Genomic DNA, 21,974 nt, shown 5'->3' with positions numbered 1-21,974 from the left:
CTTCACTGGCTTCCTGTAGCTGCACGCATTCAGTTTAAAACACTGATGCTCGCCTACAAAGCCAAAAATGGACCAGCCCCAAGCTACCTTCGCGGTCTAATCAAACCCCGCTCTGTACCACGCAACCTCCGAGCCACTAGTCTCGCTCGACTTGAGCCTCCACCCAGGACTAAAGGAAGACAAGCATCAAGGCTCTTCTCTGTTCTAGCACCCAAGTGGTGGAATGAACTTCCTCTGTCTGTCCGAACATCTGAGTCTTTTGCTGTTAAAAAACGATTAAAAACCCACCTTTTTACTAAGCACTTAAGCTGACTTGTACTTATTTACTAACATTTTTTTTCATTTCCAAAAAAAAAAAAATACACTTTGGTTCTAACAGGTTTCAGCAGATTTGTGTTCTTCAACTGTTGTTTACTAAAACTTGAGAAATGAAATATTTACTATGGAAGCACTTCTGTAAGTCGCTCTGGATAAGAGTGTCTGCTAAATGCAGAAAATGTAAATGAATCAGTGCCAAATTAATATGAAATCATTACAGTGGAAAAATATGAAATGCAATACGGGTCATGTTTATAAAAACAATGCACTATGATTTGCATTTAAAAACAAAATTCTAAATTTGTGTAAAATTGTACAGAATTGAAAAGTAAAAGATCCCCTGCATTTATTTAATGTAACAGAAAAACAATACATCTAGGTTTGCATTTAAAAAAATGAAATGCTAAATTTTAAAATACAAATCAGCTTGAAATGCAGTGAGCTCGCAGATGTATTACATTTCACTGTGGTGCTTTGAATTTGTCAAAACAAAACGCAAGCAAATACAACCATTGTATTTCAGTCCAGTGCAGTATTGTGCGATGCCACAATAAAAAGTAATCCCTGTTCTATCACAATGCTGAGGCGCATGGCTGAGAAACCAGACAGATGTAATTACTTGTAACTGTAATTTAATTCATGCAGATGAAATGTTTTTTGTGACATTAAACCATCCTCAACTTGTTCGATTTCTTTTTTAGTTACAGGCAACTATGTGCTTTTTAAAGTTGATTTTTGACAACATGGCAACATGGATTAGGTCCTCGCAGTCAGCAGTGAAGACTTTTCAGAAATAATAAAAAGAAATTGCTTAAGTCTATTCTGAAACAGCCATGCCACAAAGAATTGCAATTGGACAGTGATTACTGGCATTACTAATATGTGTACCCCAATGGTTAGGTTCAGATAATGCCATGCCATGCTGGTTATGTATTTTTTCCCCCTTTTTTCTCAAATTTTTTCCCCCAGTTTTCTCCCCTAATCTAGTCATTTTTAATTACCCTGATTGCGTTACGCTTCACCTATACCGATACAACCCTCCACCGCTGACTGAGGAGCTTTGCAACTGACACATGCCCCCTCCAACACCTGCAGGAGAGCCACACCCTGATCAGCAACTCTGCTCAGGCGCCATTAATCAGCCAGCAGAGGTCGTAATTGCACCAGTTATGAGGAACCCTGGTCCGGCTTGTCCCACCCCTATGAACAACAGCCAATCATTGTTCATGAAGCTGCCCAGCCCAGCCGGAAGGCAGAGCTGAGATTCGATACGATGTATCAGTGACCCAGCTCTGCGTATTTTACTGCTGCGCCAACTGAGCGGCTAGGTTGTCATGTTTTGGTTCATCAGTGTATACAGTGCCATAAAAAGCCCCCATGTCTCATTCGTATATATTTTTGCACATTTTATACAAAATGTAATATACAGTGGATTTAGATCATACCCCATTTTGCATGTTTTTAGAAGTTAATTTAATTTTAAATGGATATTTGCCATTTTACCCATACATCTGTCCTAATTTAGCCATAGAAATAAAGTGAAAACTTGTTTTTAAAGAATATCTTAGTCTACCTGTTGCAATTTGAATTGATGGAAAAGCTTTAGAAGTCCTCTGCAGAGATGGGAGAACTAACTCTTGCATCACTCCATGAATCAGGCCTTTATAGACAAGTGGAGACAAGATGTTGAGGAGACAAGCCAATGTTGAGTAAGCAGCAAATGACAGCCTGCCTGGAGTTTGCTAAACAGCTTTGGCAAGATAAAAAAAAAAACACATTCTCAGATCTGAAAAGATGATAATGACACTGTTTGTACAGTGGTACCTTGAAACCTTGAGTTACAATGTCTTTTTTCCATAAGGATGTTTGGGAAACCTGTTGATGCGTTCCATGGTACTGCATATATTTAAGGCAAATGTAAAATAATGGGGTTGTTTTTGACACTTACACACTGAAAATGTACAAATATAATATAAAAAAAACTGAAATAAGGCGCTCAGGTGGCGCAGTGGTAAACATGCTAGCACACCAGAGCTGAGATTTCTAACACGTCGTTTCAAATCTCAGCCCTGCCATCTGGCTGGGCTGGGCGCCTACATGAACAAAGATCGACTGTTGTTCATACAGGGTGGGAAGCCGGACCAGGGACTCCTCATGATTGGTGCAATTACGGCCTCTACTTGTTCATTGATGACGCCTTCACAGAGTTGAGGAATAATGCGTTAATCAGGGTGTGGCTCTCTATACCCAAAGCTGATCCGCATATGAACTCACCTCGTGCCTTTCACCTAAAAGATGCAGTCAGTACTGCACACGTGTCGGAGGGGGCGTGTGTCAGTTGCGGCGCTCCTTAGTCAGCAGTGGAGGATTGCGTAATGCAGTCAGGGTGATTGGATACGACTTGATTGGAAGAAAATTTGGGGGAAAATTGCAACAAAAAAAAAAACACTAAAATAAAATGGAAAAAGTTCAAAATTAACAAAAAAATACAATAAAACCTGCACTTTACCTTTACTACTTTATTGTTTCCGTATGCTTTTTTAATCAAGGAGGTGCTTGATCTTGGAATACCGTATTCCTTAGCAAGTTCAGTAAGGGCGCATTCACATGAGAAGCTGCAAAACTGCTTTTGCGCTGGCTGTGACGTTATTTCCTATAAGAGTGGCGATGCATAAAGCTTAATGTGATTTATTGTACTAAAGCAATGAGTGAGGAATTTCTTTTGTGGAGAGAACTTATGGGCAGTAATAATTAATAGGGGTTTAGTGTCCCTAAATCATTCTTTTAATACATTGTCACATAAGCTTTTTTTTAACGATAAGCGGAAAAGCTGATTCTCACAATTTCTCAGCGACCCGAGCTGTAACCCAAGTTTAAAAGTGAAAGAAAATCCAACTAAACACAGATAAATGTGGAGCTTTCAGAGTGAATTTGACAGTTATTCCACACAAATGCATAATCGCCTAATATTTGCACTTTGATGATGTTTTATCCCACCAATCAAGCCAAGTGCACACGAAGGGAAACGTCGAGTTTTAGGGTACAAATTTCTCGAGGAAGAGAGTCAAGTTTCAAAGATTTCTAGTTCAGGGGATGTCGAGTTACTAGATACCACTGTATGTGCACATTTTACTAGCATATTATAATTTGTACATTGTCTGCTTACATTTTGTATACTGCATTGTCTGTATCTTGTAGAGAGCTAACAACAGCTGGAAACAAATTCCTAGTAAGTGCATTCATACTTACAAATAAAGCTGGTTCTGATAATGAAAAGTGTAGATTGGAAATGCCAATTATATCCATTCAAAATCAAATCCACAATGCAGTGTGTGAATCCACTGCAAGCACATTTTAAGTTGCTGCTTGGGTTGCACTCTGGGCCATGAGCTAAGTTGGTTGCATAGTGAATCAGCTGTGCTTTTGTACACTGAATTAGATTTGACAAGACAAACTTGTTTATTCAAGCATTTTTATTTAAGATCAAAACATATTACCTGAAAGGACACACTGATTGTATTCTTTTATTTTAGCTTTGTTAATTCCACATATTTTATGCATATGTTTGGGAGATGAGTGGAAACCTGCTTATCTGCAAGAACACACGCAGAGAAAAGAAGGACATGCAAATTAATAATTTGCCAGATTGGCTTATTAATGATTTTGTATTACTGGAAATATTATCCTCAAAACAAAATACTTTAGTTCAGTTGTTCCCAAGAAATCTTAACCATTGATGCTCTTGTCCCTTTCCAATGGTTTAAACAAATCTAAGCTCTGAAACTGGATATGGAATTGGTGCTGACTTCCCATCGTCGCCCTTTCCACATCCTCACTCTGTGTCGGACACGTAGCTAGTCAGCAGTAACTCTGAACATGCACTGGGTCCTTCTCATGGACCTCCTCTTTTATGGTCAGGACCCTTGCCCATCCCTGTCATTACGGCAATAGACATTTTATTTACAAAAATTATCTTTACAAAATCCAGGATCAAAAACTCCCCTTTGAGCAAACCGAGGGCAACAGGGGCAAGGAAAAACTCTTTTAAAATTGTCACCGACTGGCTGTTTGTGTGTTTTTTGGAATTAACATAAACTGACGTTTTTGAACATTTCTCAGCATAAAGCTTTGTTTTCTAAAATTACACAGACTTAATGTTGCTTCCTAATGCCATACACTCCATGCCAGTCACAAATGATTCTAATCCTAATTAATGACCTGTTTCCACACTAATATAAAGTTATGTCTATAACTTCCTTTTATTGATTTCAGCTGTCATTAGTCAGAACACTGCAAAAAAAAAAAAAAAAAAAACACTGCTTCTGGTGGTCTAAGATGTAAATACAAGGGTTTTACAACTAATTAGAGGAGGGTTAGGTCTCCCAGTCACTGGGTGGAGCAAAATAGAGGAAGAATGTGTAAATGTATTTGTGTGCGCTTAAAGAATGTATACTATGAGCATTTTAACTGTTTATTATTCATATGGCCTGGGGAAAGAAGCTCCCTCTTAGGCTTGCAGTCCTGGCTCTGATGAAGTAGAGGCGTTTGAGTGGAGAATGTCCCTGATCTGCTTTGCTGATGACCTGCCTGAGGGCATTCCTGTCCTGGTCATGCGCATTGGATTACTATGTGGAGGGCCTTTCTGTTATACAGGGTGGGGCATAAAGATCTCCCACATTTGGAGTGGGCACCGTATGGGCTGTAGTGGCAGTAGAGAGGCGGGACAGGTTTCATTCGGTAGGCTAGGCTCTACCATTTTGTTGAAATGTTGGAGAACTTTCTGCGCCCGAAACTGGATGACTTGGATACAGAACATGTATGGTTTCAGCAGGATGGGGCCACAGCTCACACAGCACGACGTTCGCTTGGAGTGTTGAGGGAAATGTTTCCTGGGCATTTGATCTCTTTAAGGGGAGACGTGGGGTGGCCGGCAAGGTCACCAGATTTAAGCCCTTGTGACTTTTTCCTTTGAGGATACCTAAAGGAAAAGATTTTCCGACATCGTCCTCGAACTCTTGAGGATTTGAAGGAAAGGATCCGAGAGGAAATCGACGCAATACCACCTGAGATGACACGGAGAGTCTTGGAGAACTTCCGGGAACGACTCCATCAATGTATTGCCAACAACGGCCGCCATTTGTCTGATATAATTTTTAAAACCCATTAAAACAAAACTGTTTTTTATGTACTTTTCAGAAATATAAGCATTTTTTTTTCTAGATAGTTGGGTTCTTTTGGTAGATTCATTCAAAATGTGGAAGATTTTTATGCCCCACCCTGTATAAGGAGCAGCTTCCTTACCAGGCAGTGATGTTCCCAGAAGGAACAGACTCAGTTATTGCAGTGAAAAAGCTTTTTTTTTTTTTCCAGTGCTTTGGAGATTTTGAATTCTCAGCTGACGCAAGCGTTGCTGTACCTTTTTTACCAGGCTGTGATAGTGTTTTGAAGGATAAACTGTATACTGTGCTGTACATGGTTAAAGCATTAAACTCATTTTTCTTCACCACAACAAAAGCAGTGGGACATGGGGTAGTCACTACGACTTTCAGTAGTGTTTGCAGTTTGACATTTCAGCTACTGACATTTCAGTTAAACAATCTCAAACTACTAACATAAATACTCCTTTAATGCATCTTGTCTAAAACACATATTGTTCGAAATGACTAAATAATTCCCCACCATTGTGCAAGTTCGGTTGCTTGGTCTGAATTACATTTTGTAACAAGCTAAATGCTTTTAATAAGAAGAACCACAGTTTCAACAATAATTTTGTGTGAATATTTATTTAACTGACAGAAAGAAAGATTTTCAATGTCTTCATTGAATGCCTGCAGAACACTTTCAAAAAGTTTGAACAAAGGCAAAATAACTAGGAAAAGTTGATAGAATATTCTATACATAGCCTGCCCTGACCATTTAAAGGGAAGATGTGACTGGTCATTTTTACTGTCATTTAAAATTGGTCTCACATTGAATTGAATTGCTCTGGACCTTTGTCACGTACAGACTGTCCCCGTTTATTCTACTGCCAGCAGAGGGCAGGCTTTTTTAGTCCAACCCTTTACTTTCCAACACAAAATGAACAAACAGGTATAAATGCCCAGATTTGTATATGTTTAAATCCAGCCTGTCAGATTGTTATAGTGTTGGGTACACATTTGATTTTAAGCATAATCACAAATGTATTCACATAATATATTTTTTACCAAACTATTTCATTAATAATTATTTATTTATGAATAGAAGCTAAATGTTCTAGATGAGTTTTCTCTATGCATTAAACATACAATAAACACCTTACAGTATATTAACTTAAAAGTCAAAAGGCAAATGCAAAAAGATATAATTGAATGCATTAAAAGCATACACTTTAAAGCACACCTTAAAACAATATATTGCAATTTACTCTTCATTTTGCAATGTACACAGCAATGTCTGAAGTCTGAAATAATGAACATTACAATATTTAAAATGATAAAATTTTAAAAACTATAATAGTATTTTGGGTGTTTTTTTTATATTCTTAAGAAGGTTTAACCAAATCTGATCTATGCAGAATTACTTCTAAAAGCCTTATTTTAAGTAACGGTACAGCATGCTGCTTTGACAAGATTTGAAAGCTTGCTCTAATACTTTTAATAAAATGTAATTAGTGTTTACATAAAAATCATTGCTTTAATAATAATGAAATTATTTGAAAGTCTTCTTTTGTCAAAGGCAGTCTTCACTCCTGCAAAAAAACAAAACAAAAAAAAAACATGCAAGTTAGCTTACATACAAATTGCATTACTTTAAAAGGCTTACAACTCTTCCATGAATGCCAATTTGGACAGTAGTGTATTGTAAAATCCTGTACATTGACCTTAACTGAGGCAAATGAGGCATGCAGTTCTTCTCTGACCTTCTGCAATAAGCATGCATCATAGGTCCAGGTAGGGTAAACAGCATTTTTCTTTAAATAAATGAAATAATCATTTAAAAATCACTTTTGGTTTACCTATTATCTTTATCTTATTATCTTTGTCTATTATTAAAAGTAGTTTAATAAATTGGAACCATAAATTGGAATTACATTTTCACAGTACTGACTTCGATATGTTCCTAAATTTAAATGTGCAGTTATTAAACCCCTGATTAAAAAACCTAGTCTAAATACGGACTGATATCAAACCTTATCTTATCTGAACAGAGATGGTATTTATAAAACATTTAGATCGGGATTCAGACCCAACCACAGTTAATGATCTATTAATGTCCTCTTATGATGGATGCATCTCTACTCTTGTTCTGTTAAGAGCCTTTGCACTGTTGACGCATGCTCAATAATCCAGGTACACAAATCCACAAAGTTGAATCAGTTCATCTGGACACAAGTTTGTTGTAGAGATACAGACTGAAGAAGTCATTCGGATTGAGTGACGAAACGTATCTCTACAACAAACTTGTGTCCAGATGAACTGATTCAACTTTGTGGAGCCTTTGCACTGGTTTAACTCCTATTTAACTAATTATTAACAATTTGTTAACAATTGTCTCTAAGTGTTCCAAGATGTTCCACAGAGGTTTATGTTGGGACCTCAATTATCTACACTTTACATGCTACTACTGGGAAAGAAGGGCATTAATTTAATTAATGTCATCAACATGGCATTCGTAAACTTGGCATCAATTTCCTTTGTAAACCTGGTGGTCTGGTGCTCTCATGGTTTGTCCCACCTACTGGCATGTTTTTACGAGATATTCTGGGTCATCTGACTATGCCCTAAATGACCAGGACTGTCTACCTCTGCCCTAGACAAAGCTTGGGGAAAGTATTAGCACAAAATTATTGTGCAGAGAAGGAAGAACAACCCTGACTTCTCTGCAGTGCTTTGAGGTCTTAAACAAAACATTGACCATACTCCACTGAAATGTACCAAGTTAGTTTACTTTCTATGGCCCCAGTATAGAAGGTTTTGTAGGTTGTTGGGGAGACCCTGAAATTCCTCAGCTGTGGTCTAACCATTGTCCAGCTTTTTCACCTGAGCTTGGATATGCTAAGTCCAGGTTAGGTCCCTAAAGATGTGTACTTTAAGGTACCTAAAACTACTCACTTTCTCCACTGTGGTACAAGTTTCTTGGTTTTGCTGATGTTACCAGAATTCTCCACCTAATCAAGGTTGGCAGCTTCATTATTGTTGGAGATTAAGCCCAGAACCACGGTCTTATCAGCTTAGACAGAGCTATACCTGTGTCAGCATGAGGTGAGACATATAGAGCAATGGCAATGATCGGCACAACAGACGGCACATTATCATCGGATGCTTCAGGTGAGACAAGGAGAAACGTGACGAGTGGTAATGTTTCTGTGGTAACAAGGAAACAAACCCCTCCACCTCTGGATTTACTGGCCATTGTCCATCCACATAACACAGAAGTTTTCAGACATTATTACAGCTAGGTGTGGTACAGGTAGGGTCAGCCACGTTTCATACAGACAGAGGATGTTACAGTCCCTGCTGTCCCGCTGAAACCTTTTCTGACTCTAAAAATTGGATATGGAGAACTGTGTACTCTGTTGTAAACCCCAGCATGTTTTCCTTGATTTTTTCTGTTTCAATGCATAGGTGAGCTCTCATGTTGACACTGTTCACCTCTGCATCAAAGTACCTCAGATGGCCACATTCAGTGAAAAAAAAAATATTGCAAAATAGATGAGTGTAATGATTTCCAGTGTATAAATTTATTTCAAGTATGTGATCAGTACAGATGATAATTGTGCAAAAGGACAAAAAGTAGTACAAGACAAAAAAGCGAATAAAAACACAGTCTAAGCAGCATGATCAGAACAGTGTCCAGATACAGTGGCACCATCTTGGAAAGACTGATCAAAAGCCAGAGTGACTAAGTACGTTTTTAATTCGAACTTGAAGTTTAAGACTGTATCTGAATCCTGGACAGCAATGGGAAGATTATTAGTTGTGGGGCCGTTTATGAGAACACTTCTTTTACTAAAAGTAGCTCTGTACCTTGTGACTGTAGTAAATATGCTGGATTGTTAGTAAAATGATTTTGTAATTAATGCAAAATCTGCAATTTTTAATGACATTCATTTTACATAAGTAATTAAACAATTTAAGTATTTAAAGGTTTACCATTTGTGTGTGACAGAAAGCAACTATTAACACCTAGCAGCAACATTTTGTTTATTCTATATTTTTTTAATTATTTTCTTTAGATTGTACTTAAAAACAATAAGTTTTAGAGGGTAATGGAAACAGAAAATGTCCCTAAGACAGCATTTATATATGCTTTAGTTATAAACAAAAAATCAAATTTCTTATGCCTGAGTTATTCAACAAAAACACTAAAACCCTGACAGGTTTCTATTAAGCCCCCAAACACCCCTGCTTTTCTAGCTCATTTTCTGCAACAGTTGCTTCTAAACGTTGTATTGTGAAAGAGTGATACGATTTTTTTTCTCAGAACAGATGGCCTAGGAAAGAACTGGGGAGCCAGCCAAGGCTGCACTAGGGAATGTGCCAATTCCTGCTGTGAGTGATATCTCCTAGTTCCAGCTCGCGTGTCTTTACCCTCCCTCTGCCCATGAGTGGCGCCAGAAGGACTCCTCAGCTAGCATTTAAAACATCTGGTGTCTGGGCCTGCTGGCAGGAGGGGGAGGAAAGCCTTTTAGAGTTTCCTTCTGAATGCACTATAAACATACTGCCTCAGACATGGAGCAAAACAATCAAAATTCTTGCAAATGTATAAACGAAGACTGTGTGCTTCTTGATTATATTTACACATGGTAAGGTATATTATATTTCATTTTTATCAACTACTTCTGGTCAGGGTCGCAGCGGGCTTGGCTCCAATAGGAAACACTGGGAGCAAAGATGGAATACCCTGGAAAGAACGCTATTCAACAGTACTTCAGTCAGTGTTAAAACTTTGGCCAAAAGAAGTTAAGAAAATTAAGCATGTGGTCAGTATTAAAAACCAACTATCTCTTTTTCTACATTTCTCCAGAAAATAGACAAAAATTTTTCTAGTACAAGTACAGAATAAGAATAAAAAAACATGTTCAGTGTAATCCCTTGCTTTAAGTAGGTGCACTTGGGTAAAAACAGGATGTTTTTTTTTTTTTTTTTTTTTTTTTTTTTAGTAATTTAATTTCTTGAATAAACAAAAACCCAACATGCATATCAAAACTAATTGCCACACTGGTTGCTAAAGTAACCGGGTTCATTTATTGAACATCACAGCCAGCCCTGTAGAATAAATATCTTACTTTACTAGTGCATGCAACATCTTTAACTGCAGTAAAAGTGATTATTAGACTGTGAAGGAGGGAAAAGGGAAGTCTGAGAATAGTTCAGAGGGGCTCCTGCTTTGTGCTGGGCAGCGCATTTATTTTACATGTTGTATAAATTGTAGAGGAAAGGGGGAGGAGGTGGGTACTATAATCTAAAAAAAAAAAATCAGTAAAAGATTAGAAAAAAACTGTTGAATTACAGCTGTCTGATAAGAATCACAAAGCCACATAAGAACTATCTTCAAAATTTCTCTGTAGTATCTTACACAAGTGGTAATAACTCGATAATACCAAAAAAGTCTAAGTAAAACAGAGCTTTTGTGAAGCTAGAATCCAGTGCAAGTTTTTTGACAGCGAGGGTCTCATTAGGTCTGGAGAAAAAAAAAGTTTATTGATCTGCATTAAATAAAGCCCTTTTTTAATTGTATGTAAAAGGTGTCAAAAATCATTTTCCTGAAAATTAAACTTTTACACACATATATACTGTGTATGTATATATGTATCTTAAACATCTCTAAATACCTGTAGGACTAGTAATGAGCAGTGACTGAGCTATGGAGAAACAATTTTCTTTGCTATGATGATCAAGCATTATTTGCACTAAAAAAAGTTTTTTAATTGTATATATAATTATTGTTCTTTTTAAATTGTAAACAAGTTTACAACTCTCTTACTCAATTCTCATTTTTGCACAAATTCTAAGTTAGAACCCACCGTTCCTTGCAAAGATTGAGGTGGAGCCTCCTTAAACACCCAATCATGATACCCAAACCTTTTACCAATTTACTTGCTTGTTGTGGAATGTTTTAAAACATGAATATTTTATCCATTTTTCACTCATATTTATCCAGTATTTTTGTGTGATACTGGCATAAATTTATATTTGCAAAACAAAATCAATTTAGTCAGCCAAAACAATACAATAATTTATTTTTACTTATTTGTAGTTAAATAAACATTCAGGAATATTAACAAATCAAAAATTTTTTTTTTTATTGCATTTTACAAACCTTTTCCAGAAATGGTGTCTGTATAAAAAAAATAATTTGTGCGCATGCAGTCAAGAGTATTAGTGAGGTCAGTTCACAATCAATGTTACAATTCACCATAAAGGTGTCCCCTGGAGTAACTCCACACCAAACTTGTAAAAGCATACAACTGTAGACTGCATTTTGCTTTTACAAAGAAATAAAATTATTATAAAAGTATTATTTCCACTTACACACCCAATGATTATTCAAAAAATAAGCTACATGTATGCGTGCTATATTCTGCAAATTGTTGATGCTCACATATATTTACCTTTCGTTTCTTGGAGCGCCCCTCAGCCTGGAGGGTTCTGGTGCACTGCTCAACACACTCTTTGAAGCTTATGTTGCTGTGGTCTGGTGAATAATCCAGATCTGCAAGTTGAGCCAGGGACAGAATATAGTTGCATGCAATTCTTAATATAGCCAGCTTTGAGAGCTTCTGCCCATAGGAATAACAAGGCACCTGTAAAAACACAGTTTGTATAATGATACAGTCTAGACAGTCAGTACTAGATTAACACAATGAGTAGGCCTGTCAAGATTATTAAATAATAATTATTAAATAATAATAATTAAATAATAAGATTATTAAATAATCGCCTGCCCACAATTGTAATCACAAACTGTGATTATTTAGGCTCTATTTAAGCTTGTAGAATTATTTTGAAAATTATTTTCAGGCGTTATACTTTGCAAACTTTAACCTTGCAGGAAACAATAATTATTTACTGCACACATAAGACTCTGAACTGCCATGCAATACTGGCTACATCATAAATTCTTAAAAAATTTACATTTCATAAACAACCATATAAAAAAACAAACACAAACAAAAAGGTTTTTTTTGGGTAGAAGAAAGATTTTTCAAAAAAATCCTAGAGTGGTAGCTCAGTTGTTTAGGCACTGGACTAGATATCAGAGGGTCAAAGGTTTAAGACCCACCACTGGCAAGTTACCACTGTTTGGCAGATAAGTAAAGTCCTTAACCCTCAATTAATAATGTTGTATTCAGTCACTTCTGTAAGTTGCTTTGGATTAAAAAGCATCTGCTAAATGCTATGAATGAAAATACGTAAAAAGTTAAGTTTACCACTGTGTATCACCAGTTATTTTAATAGCTAAGCACAACAACTGAATCGCTAAAAAAACCAGTCCTAGCCTAAACCCAATGGGCAGTTTATGTATAAAACTCTCTACAGTGTCACCAAATTAAAAACAATTCTGCAGAAAACAGTGGGTCAGAGTTTCACAACAGCAAGATAAGACTTCCAGTTATCAGAATCAATTGGTAGCAGTTATGGCAGCTTATGGTAGTACCTGCCTTATTGTGTAGGTCCACCTTGTGCTGCCAAAACAGCTCTGACCCTTCAAAACATGGACTCCACAAAACAGGTGTCCTGTGGTGTTCTGAACACCTTGAACGTAAAAGAAAATGTAATTCATCAGACCAAATTCTTTAATCACTCCATGGACCAGCTGATGCTCATATGCCCATCCTAGGCACATTAAGAGCTATGCAGCCCCACAGACAGCAAGCTGCAATGCACTGTGTTTTGACACCTAGTCTCTGCTTGAGTGTCCATAACATTATCAACAGTTCACCATTATCACCATCACAATTTGTCTAAGTCACTTAGATTCCTACGCTTGACCATTTTTTCTGCTCCCAACATAACAAGAACTAACTGTTCACTTGCTGTCTAGTATATAATGTTATTCACTTCACCTGTTGATGGTTTTAATGTTGTAGTTGACTGGTGTAAGTACTGTAGTTAAAACTGACCACAAAACCACAAAATATGACAACAAGGATTACAGACTACTGAGCAGTTAAAGTGTTATCAAACAAGAATGAAGAATCCACAAAAACCCAACAACTGATGTTCTCAGTTCCCAACAATTACAGAATGTTAAATGGAAAGCGGATGTAAAAGACTTAGACAAGTGTCCCAAATTTTTTGGAATGTGTTGCAGTCATTAAATTGTAATGGTTTTTCAACTGAATGCAGGTCAAAACAGATTTGCAAATCTTGCTTTCTGTTTTTATTAAAATTTTAGCTCCTCTCCCAACTTTTTTGGTTGTATTTTACTAAGCTACTTCTTGTAGGCAAACCTCCTGTGTATACTGAGCAAGCCATGTTTGTGCGTTATGCAGGTGTTTCATTATCACACCATCAGAGACTTGCAGTTTGGGTACATTATAATTAACTGCTTTGAAAGGCTCATCAAAGATATTACATTCTTCCACCTTCACTTGACCTGCTGCAGTTTGCCTACTGCCCAAATCACTCCAATGAGGATGCCTTATTCACTCCATCTAAGCGTGGAACATCTAATGAACAGTAATATATTTGTATGGATGATGTTTGTTGAATTCAGATCAGTGTTTTATACAATAATCACACAGCATCTGGTTGTCAAACTGGGTACTTGCCAGTAGGGCTGTCGCGGTGAAAGAATTTCCCCTTGCGATATTCAACCTGTCTCAATATCGCGGTATGCGGTAATATCGCCATTTTTTTTTGTTTTTGAAAATTACTTAATTAATCTGCATTTTAGAGCTATATAAACAAGCTTTATTGTTAGGCTATGATTCGGTATATTATTGCTTTATAATGACAAAGATGAGACAGCTTTAAGACCAATGAAATGCGTGTTTAATGTTAAATACAGAACAGAGCAGGGATGCGCGTCTTTTCTCTATTAAAAAAAGGTTTAAATTTAGCTCCTAGGCTAGATATACAGTGTGAAACGAAAAAAAAAAGTGTTTAGGCTAAATATTGTAAATACACATCTAATCAAAATATGGTAAAAAAGAAATATAATAAAGTCTGTAAGAGTTTAAACCTGCGTTATTATGCGCGCTAGAAGAACCAACACGTTCATCTGATGTGGTTTAGAGAGAATTTGAGTGGGGTAGCGATGTTCCCCTCGGTACTAAAACTCTCTCTGATGGGGCTCGTTACACTAATACACGTGTACTGTACCTGCATGCGACTTTACAATGCGACAAACTATCTATTTAGTAGGTATAATTAACATAACAATATATACTACATTTCAAGTTATTATTCGTTTCAATACATTTTTATTCAACGAAAAAATACATTTAAATCATTCCAGCAAGACCAGAAAGAGAATATTTGCAGGCTGCAATGCCATATTAACCGTCATTAAGTGTTTTAGTTCACCAAGGCTGTTTGAATATAGTCTAAATTACAAGTATTTATTGAGTGTGAACTCAATTTGATCATTAATAAACTTGCCTATAATTCCTCAGCAGCAACGCATGAGAACAGGTTGCGGGAAAATGACGCTCTTAGCTCATTTTCATTATGAATTCATTTAACATTTATTACGCCCGAATGTAAGAGTATAACAAGATGGACCCTGCAACAATATAAACAAAAAAAAATAGAAGAAAGAAAGAAAAAACGTGAACACCGCGGTGTTGCGGTTGCTTGGCATGCCCTGCGGTTGGCTGGTCTATACCGCGATATTTCAAAATTGCGGTTAGCGCGACAGCCCTACTTGCCAGTGTAACTGGATACTGGACTTTCTTACAGACAGACCTTAATTTGTAGGGTAGGCAATAACACATCAGCCACCATGTCACTGAGAACTGGTTCTTTACAGGGATGTGTCTTGAGGCCCTTCGTATTTGCCCTGATGACACATGACTGCTGTGCCAGGTTCAGTACTATAAAATATGCAGATGTCAACTTTTTTTGGGTCCCATTCAGGATGACAAGGGGAAGGGATACAGAGAGGAGGGGAAACCTTTTATAGACTGGAGCAACAAAAAAGAACAATCTAGCTATAAACATAAAAAAGGAGATAGTGATAGTGAGTGGGGTGTGAGTGGGTCATTTATTCAGTGGCAACGATGTACAGGGGTTGGACAAAATAACTGAAACACCTGTCATTTTAGTGTGGGAGGTTTCATGGCTAAATTGGACCAGTCTGGTGGCCAATCTTCATTAATTGCACATTGCACCAGTAAGAGCAGAGTGTGAAGGTTCAATTAGCAGGGTAAGAGCACAGTTTTGCTCAAAATATTGCAATGCACACAACATTATGGGTGACATACCAGAGTTCAAAAGAGGACAAATTGTTGGTGCACGTCTTGCTGGCGCATCTGTGACCAAGACAGCAAGTCTTTGTGATGTATCAAGAGCCACGGTATCCAGGGTAATGTCAGCATACCACCAAGAAGGACAAACCACATCCAACAGGATTAACTGTGGACGCAAGAGGAAGCTGTCTGAAAGGGATGTTCGGGTGCTAACCCGGATTGTATCCAAAAAACATAAAACCACGGCTGCCCAAATCACGGCAGAATTAAATGTGCACCTCAACTCTCCTGTTTCCACCAGAACTGTCCATCGGGAGCTCCACAGGGTCAATATACACGGCCGGGCTGCTATAGCCAAACCTTTGGTCACTCGTGCCAATGCCAAACGTCAGTTTCAATGGTGCAAGGAGCGCAAATCTTGGGCTGTGGACAATGTGAAACATGTATTGTTCTCTGATGAGTCCACCTTTACTGTTTTCCCCACATCCGGGAGAGTTACGGTGTGGAGAAGCCCCAAAGAAGCGTACCACCCAGACTGTTGCATGCCCAGAGTGAAGCATGGGGGTGGATCAGTGATGGTTTGGGCTGCCATATCATGGCATTCCCTTGGCCCAATACTTGTGCTAGATGGGCGCGTCACTGCCAAGGACTACCGAACCATTCTGGAGGACCATGTGCATCCAATGGCGGTGCCGTGTATCAGGATGACAATGCACCAATACACACAGCAAGACTGGTGAAAGATTGGTTTGATGAACATGAAAGTGAAGTTGAACATCTCCCATGGCCTGCACAGTCACCAGATCTAAATATTATTGAGCCACTTTGGGGTGTTTTGGAGAAGCGAGTCAGGAAACGTTTTCCTCCACCAGCATCACGTAGTGACCTGGCCACTATCCTGCAAGAAGAATGGCTTAAAATCCCTCTGACCACTGTGCAGGACTTGTATATGTCATTTCCAAGACGAATTGACGCTGTATTGGCCGCAAAAGGAGGCCCTACACCATACTAATAAATTATTGTGGTCTAAAACCAGGTGTTTCAGTTATTTTGTCCAACCCCTGTAGAGATTACCCTACATGTGCAATAGCTGAAATAAGTACACTGCATTTGTGTCCTGTCCGAATCTTGGTAATACATTCTCACTCCAACTTGTGTGGTCGGCACTCTTGACAATTCTCCAGAGGTTAACAATGTTGCATGTCTGTCTGTCTGTCTGTCTGTCTGTCTGTCTGTCTGTCTGTCTGTCTATCTATCTATCTATCTATCTATCTATCTATAGATCTATAGTACTGTGCTAGCTTTGTTGTTTTAGCAATAGTAATTGGTCGTGTCTAAGAGACTAAAAGAGTGCTTATAGTCCGGATTTAGCGCCATCTGATTTCCACCTTTTTGGCCTGCTCAAAGAGGCTTTAAGAGGAAGGAGATTTTTAATAATGTACATTTATTTAAGTGAACATGACAAAAAGTATTTGGACACCACCAACTGCATAACCAAAAGTATTCAGACGCCACCAACTGAATAAGCAAAAGTATTTGGACACCACGAACTGTATGACCAAAAGTATTCGGACACCACCAACTGCATGAACAAAACTATTTGGACACCGCCAACAGCATGAACAAAACTATTCGGACACCGCCAACTGCATGACCAAAAGTATTTGAACGCCACCAATTGCATGACAAAAAATATTTGGACGCCACCAACTGCATGACCAAAAGTATTAAGACACCATCAACTGCATATCCAAAAATATTCGGACACCACCAACTACATGCTTGCACACAAACACTCACTCACCTGCATGATCATGTACCAACTGCACTCTTGCCCACAGACACACTCACCTGCAGGACCAAAAGTATTCCGACGCCACCAACTGCATGCTTGCTTGGACACACATATGGTGTGTTTGAAAACCTAGTGAGCTGTCTACATAGACAGCATTTTACGTCATTCTATGCGCGCTCCCGAGAAGAAGGCTGTTCGAATTCTCAGATAGCTTAAAATGCTGCCTAGTAAGGTACCTTAAATTTGAGCGGTATTTTGACAGAATACAACTTTTCTCACACAAAAAAAAAACAAATATGGCGGACGGATGCAGAGCAACGAACAGTTATTTTTAAACGTAAATAATTTATCATTGATTTTTTATTTGCACAAGTGTCATTTATTAGCAAATTCTGGCTTGTCAGCTAATTTAACCATTTTCGGTACACGGAGGGAGATGTTAGTTGACATGCTAGTGCGTTGTGCCACCGCATCCTATTGGTTTGAATGGCATGAGGCTAACTGTGTTAGCTTAGTAAGCAAAAACTGATAGAATTTCTGTCTTTAGTAGTGCGTTTGAATAACCTGACTTATAAATAGGCAGTAAGACAACAAGGCAGCTCACAAGACAGCTCACTTTTCGTACAGACCCCATAGTGACCCTTCCTGAAGTATAGTATTAGGAAGTATAAGTAATATAAGTATTAACATTCCCACCAACTGCATGACCAAAAGTATTAGGACATTGTAATTTATAAAACGTTGTCAGTGCTAGTGAACGAACTGTAGTCCATACTGACCTGCACGCCTCTGTTTTTTGTTTTTAAATCACTCGTTTCTCCCATTCACTCCCAGTTATTTTCATCCATGCCCAAGTCTTTGAATTTTATTTACCAGACAGCAACCAAACTGCATGTAGTCCATTTTAAAGTATTTACACCTCCACCAAATACATGCCTGAACACACAATTAACTGAATAAGCAAAAGTATTTGGACACCACCAACTGCATGAACAAAAGTATTCGGACACCACCAACTGCATGAACAAAACTATTTGGACACCACCAACTGCATGACCAAAAGTATTTGAACGCCACCAATTGCATGACAAAAAATATTTGGACGCCACCAACTGCATGACCAAAAGTATTAAGACACCATCAACTGCATATCCAAAAGTATTCGGACACCACCAACTACATGCTTGCACACAAACACTCACTCACCTGCATGATCATGTACCAACTGCACTCTTGCCCACAGACACACTCACCTGCAGGACCAAAAGTATTCTGACGCCACCAACTGCATGCTTGCTTGGACACACATATGGTGTGTTTGAAAACCTGAACACACACAATCACCTACATAGACTTACATCTAATGATTTTTCAGTCAGTAAAAAAATCTCAATACCTGCTTTCGCAGAGCTTCAAAAGCTGCACTAATCGTGTGCACCCGGGTCCGTTCACGAGCATTGGCCAACAGTCTTCGTGTCTGTTGAACTGCTTTGATCTCATTGACGATTCCAGACGTCTCTCCCAGTCGTTTCCTAGATGAGTCTGTCGGTTCAGCATTGTTACTGATGTATGGTACCTGAGAGCTCGAGGAAAATGACTTTTCTGAACGTTTGCACAACCCACTACAAGACTGCGGCGAATAAATTTTTGGAAACCCTTGTTGATTGTCAAAGATTGTAGCCTGTAACGATGTTGTGTCGCTGGCTTTAACTGTTGCCCCCAAAATGGACTGTGCCTGTATTTTCGCGATACTGCCAGGAAATGTCGACATGCTATGTGTTTTTGTATCAATAGTATTAACTATGTCCGAATTTCGTCTGTGTTCTCCACGCGATGCAGTTGAATCAAAAGGCTGAAGTTGTTTTTCTCGCCCATTTTCATAAACTGCATCCACAAAAAGTCCCAACGAGTCGACAATATTTTTAGAGTCGCGAATGCCCTTTTCCTCGCTCAAAAGTTTAAGACGACGCCGAGCTTTTCGTTTAAAATTTTTGCATGCGTCTGTTGAATTACTGTAGTTTGAGGTTACATGAAGAATCTTCATCTTTGATGTCCACGTTTATTTGTCTTTAAAGTGTACTAGTGCCGGCGTCAAGAAGTAAGAAAATTAGGGTCGTGCGAAAGCTGCGGTTTGCAGTTGTTTCCGAAGCTCCGAAAATCAAGGAATCATTGCCTGTGCAACAGCTCATCTGCGTTCACATATAAGCCCCTACTGGCGAGACTTTCGGCGAGACTTTCAGCGAGCCTGCAAAGAAAGATGATGGCCAAAATTAAATTAGGCTTTTTCAGACTCCTCATGAACAGACAAAATAAAAGTCTGCGTGTCATACAACTATTTCGCGTGTCATACGCGTATTTCGTTTTAACAGTTAAGGTAGCCCGTGACTTATGTAAAATCGTTAGAGGAAACATTTGTTACAACGATCGCCGAATGGTGTGTCTTTAGGCACAGCTATTTTGCAGTTAAAAAATATTTATTGACATAGGCACTAGGGTGCGATCGGGTGGCACATTAATAATTTTTGATAGATGATTGTAATACTTAGAGCCATTCTAAACAGAGCATAGTATTTATACTAATATACTCGAACATATCTGGCAATGTAAAGCAGGCTAGAAAATCTCAAAACAAAGCACACAAGACCGCATTCTAAAAAGATTTAAAAACACACGCAAAACAAATACATGTAAATGTATCAGTCTCAAAAGGATTACAAAGCCATTACTAAGTATCTGATACTCCAGCAATCCACAGTGGGAAAAACGGGTCGTATTTTAATTTTCCAAAATCAACATTTTTTATCAGTTCAACCAGAAATAAAAGTGCGAGCGCGTGCACGCGCTGACGTGCGTATACATACATTTATACATTCATATAAAGTGTAAATCAGGTACAAGTGCTGAGAAGACGGAGCAAAAAGTCATAATAACGTTACGCCGCGTCCCCTGTTCTGACTTTTGTGTCTGTCGTACTTTTTCCTGCCCTTGTAATTCACACAAGAACTGTTTATCCTAAAAAAAATAGGGGGCTATTCTAAGAAAAAAGAATGCTGCATTATTTTTTACATTATTATTATTATTATTATTACCGTATAGGACCCAGTTCTGTAATATAGGCATAACTAATCGTACATGTCACATAGTGGTGGTAAATTCGGTTCATTTTATGGACTCGGGTTAGTCTGAGTCACTCAGTGATGTGATTCGGTTCACTTGAGTCACTTGTACTGACATCTTGATTGCGATTGATTTACTGCATGAAAATACATCCAAATATCACTTGTCTTCCATGCACTCAGAGCCAGTGCCAATCAGAGGACTCATAGGATCCGGGTTAATTGAGATCTCGGACTCGTGATTCCTGATTCAGTACGAAGATTCGAATCCTTAACCGAGGCGATTCAATATTTCTTGTTCTCGGCCAATAAACATCCAAAAATTAATAAAATTGCACGAACTAACTCTGCAGTAAACAAGGAGCAACAACTATCAAATATATTTGTAATAGTTTCACCGTGACATGTACGATTAGTTCTTATTACAGAATTGAGTTCTATACGGTAATATAACAGGGGACGCGGCGTAACGTTATTATGACTTTTTGCTCCGTCTTCTTGTACCTGATTTACACTTTATATGAAGCATGTATACGCACGTCAGCGCGTGCACGCGCTCGCACTTTTATTTCTGGTTGCACTGATAAAAAATGTTGATTTTGGAAAATTAAAATACGACCCGTTTTTCAATTTCTGCTTATTTGTTATTTGATTTTTGATCTTAAAACGAATAACGCCCAGTTTTCCCGTTTTTCAGTAATGGTTTTTGAAACGAAAAACGAAAAACGACCCGTTTTCTTGTTTTTCAACTTTGGGATTTAAAGTGAAAAACGAATTACCAAAGGTACACGGACCCTGGTAGCACACGACGGGCAGAAAAAAGCCTGTGAGTTAACGCAGCTTTGTCAAACAGCAGTTTTTTTTTACGAGGTCAGTGAAAAAGTCACAAAAATCAATGGAAGCTTCATACAGAGCTGTGAATTTTTATTAACAAAGAATAAGAAAGCCTTTTCATACGGAGAGGTTCTAAAAGTAGCAATGGTGATAATAGCAAACACTGTTTTCAAAGACGAGAAGAATGGTCCCGATGTAATCTCCACTCTCTACGATGAGCGGGGGCAAGTCCGTGGACAGCAGCAACGCATCACAGCTTTTTTTGTAATTCCTATATAATAATTTGTTTTACAAATATGTAATTTGTACAAACATGGGACCACCCAATGCCTGCGCCGGGCCACAAGCATCATTAAGGACTCATTTCACCTTTGTCGCAACCTGTTCTCTTTGATGCCCGCTGGTAGGTGCTTTAGGAGTATCAAGGCCCTCACTTACAGACTCCTGAAAAGCTTTTACCCCTCCGCCATAAAAAAACCCACTAAATTCTAAAAACTCTGCATCCTAGTAC

The 21,974-nt window shown here is 38.3% G+C and overlaps 1 protein-coding gene across 1 annotated transcript; it reads right to left on the bottom strand.

The window, feature by feature from the left end:
* Window positions 1-6,082: 6,082 nt before the first annotated feature.
* Window positions 6,083-19,704, bottom strand: LOC134308128 (transcription factor atoh8-like). Its single transcript, XM_062990663.1, has 3 exons — window positions 18,910-19,704; window positions 11,915-12,106; window positions 6,083-7,048 (listed from the first exon to the last, which is right to left on the bottom strand). The coding sequence occupies exons 1-3, from the start codon at window positions 19,555-19,557 to the stop codon at window positions 7,043-7,045; spliced, it is 846 nt and encodes a 281-aa protein (XP_062846733.1). The 5' UTR covers window positions 19,558-19,704; the 3' UTR covers window positions 6,083-7,042.
* Window positions 19,705-21,974: the final 2,270 nt, after the last annotated feature.

Source organism: Trichomycterus rosablanca, unplaced genomic scaffold (assembly GCF_030014385.1).
Source record: "Trichomycterus rosablanca isolate fTriRos1 unplaced genomic scaffold, fTriRos1.hap1 scaffold_77, whole genome shotgun sequence".
In the NCBI taxonomy this organism is placed as follows: Eukaryota; Metazoa; Chordata; class Actinopteri; order Siluriformes; family Trichomycteridae; genus Trichomycterus; species Trichomycterus rosablanca.
Note: the sequence above shows the minus strand (reverse complement) of the source record. Positions and strands in the feature narration are given on the sequence as shown.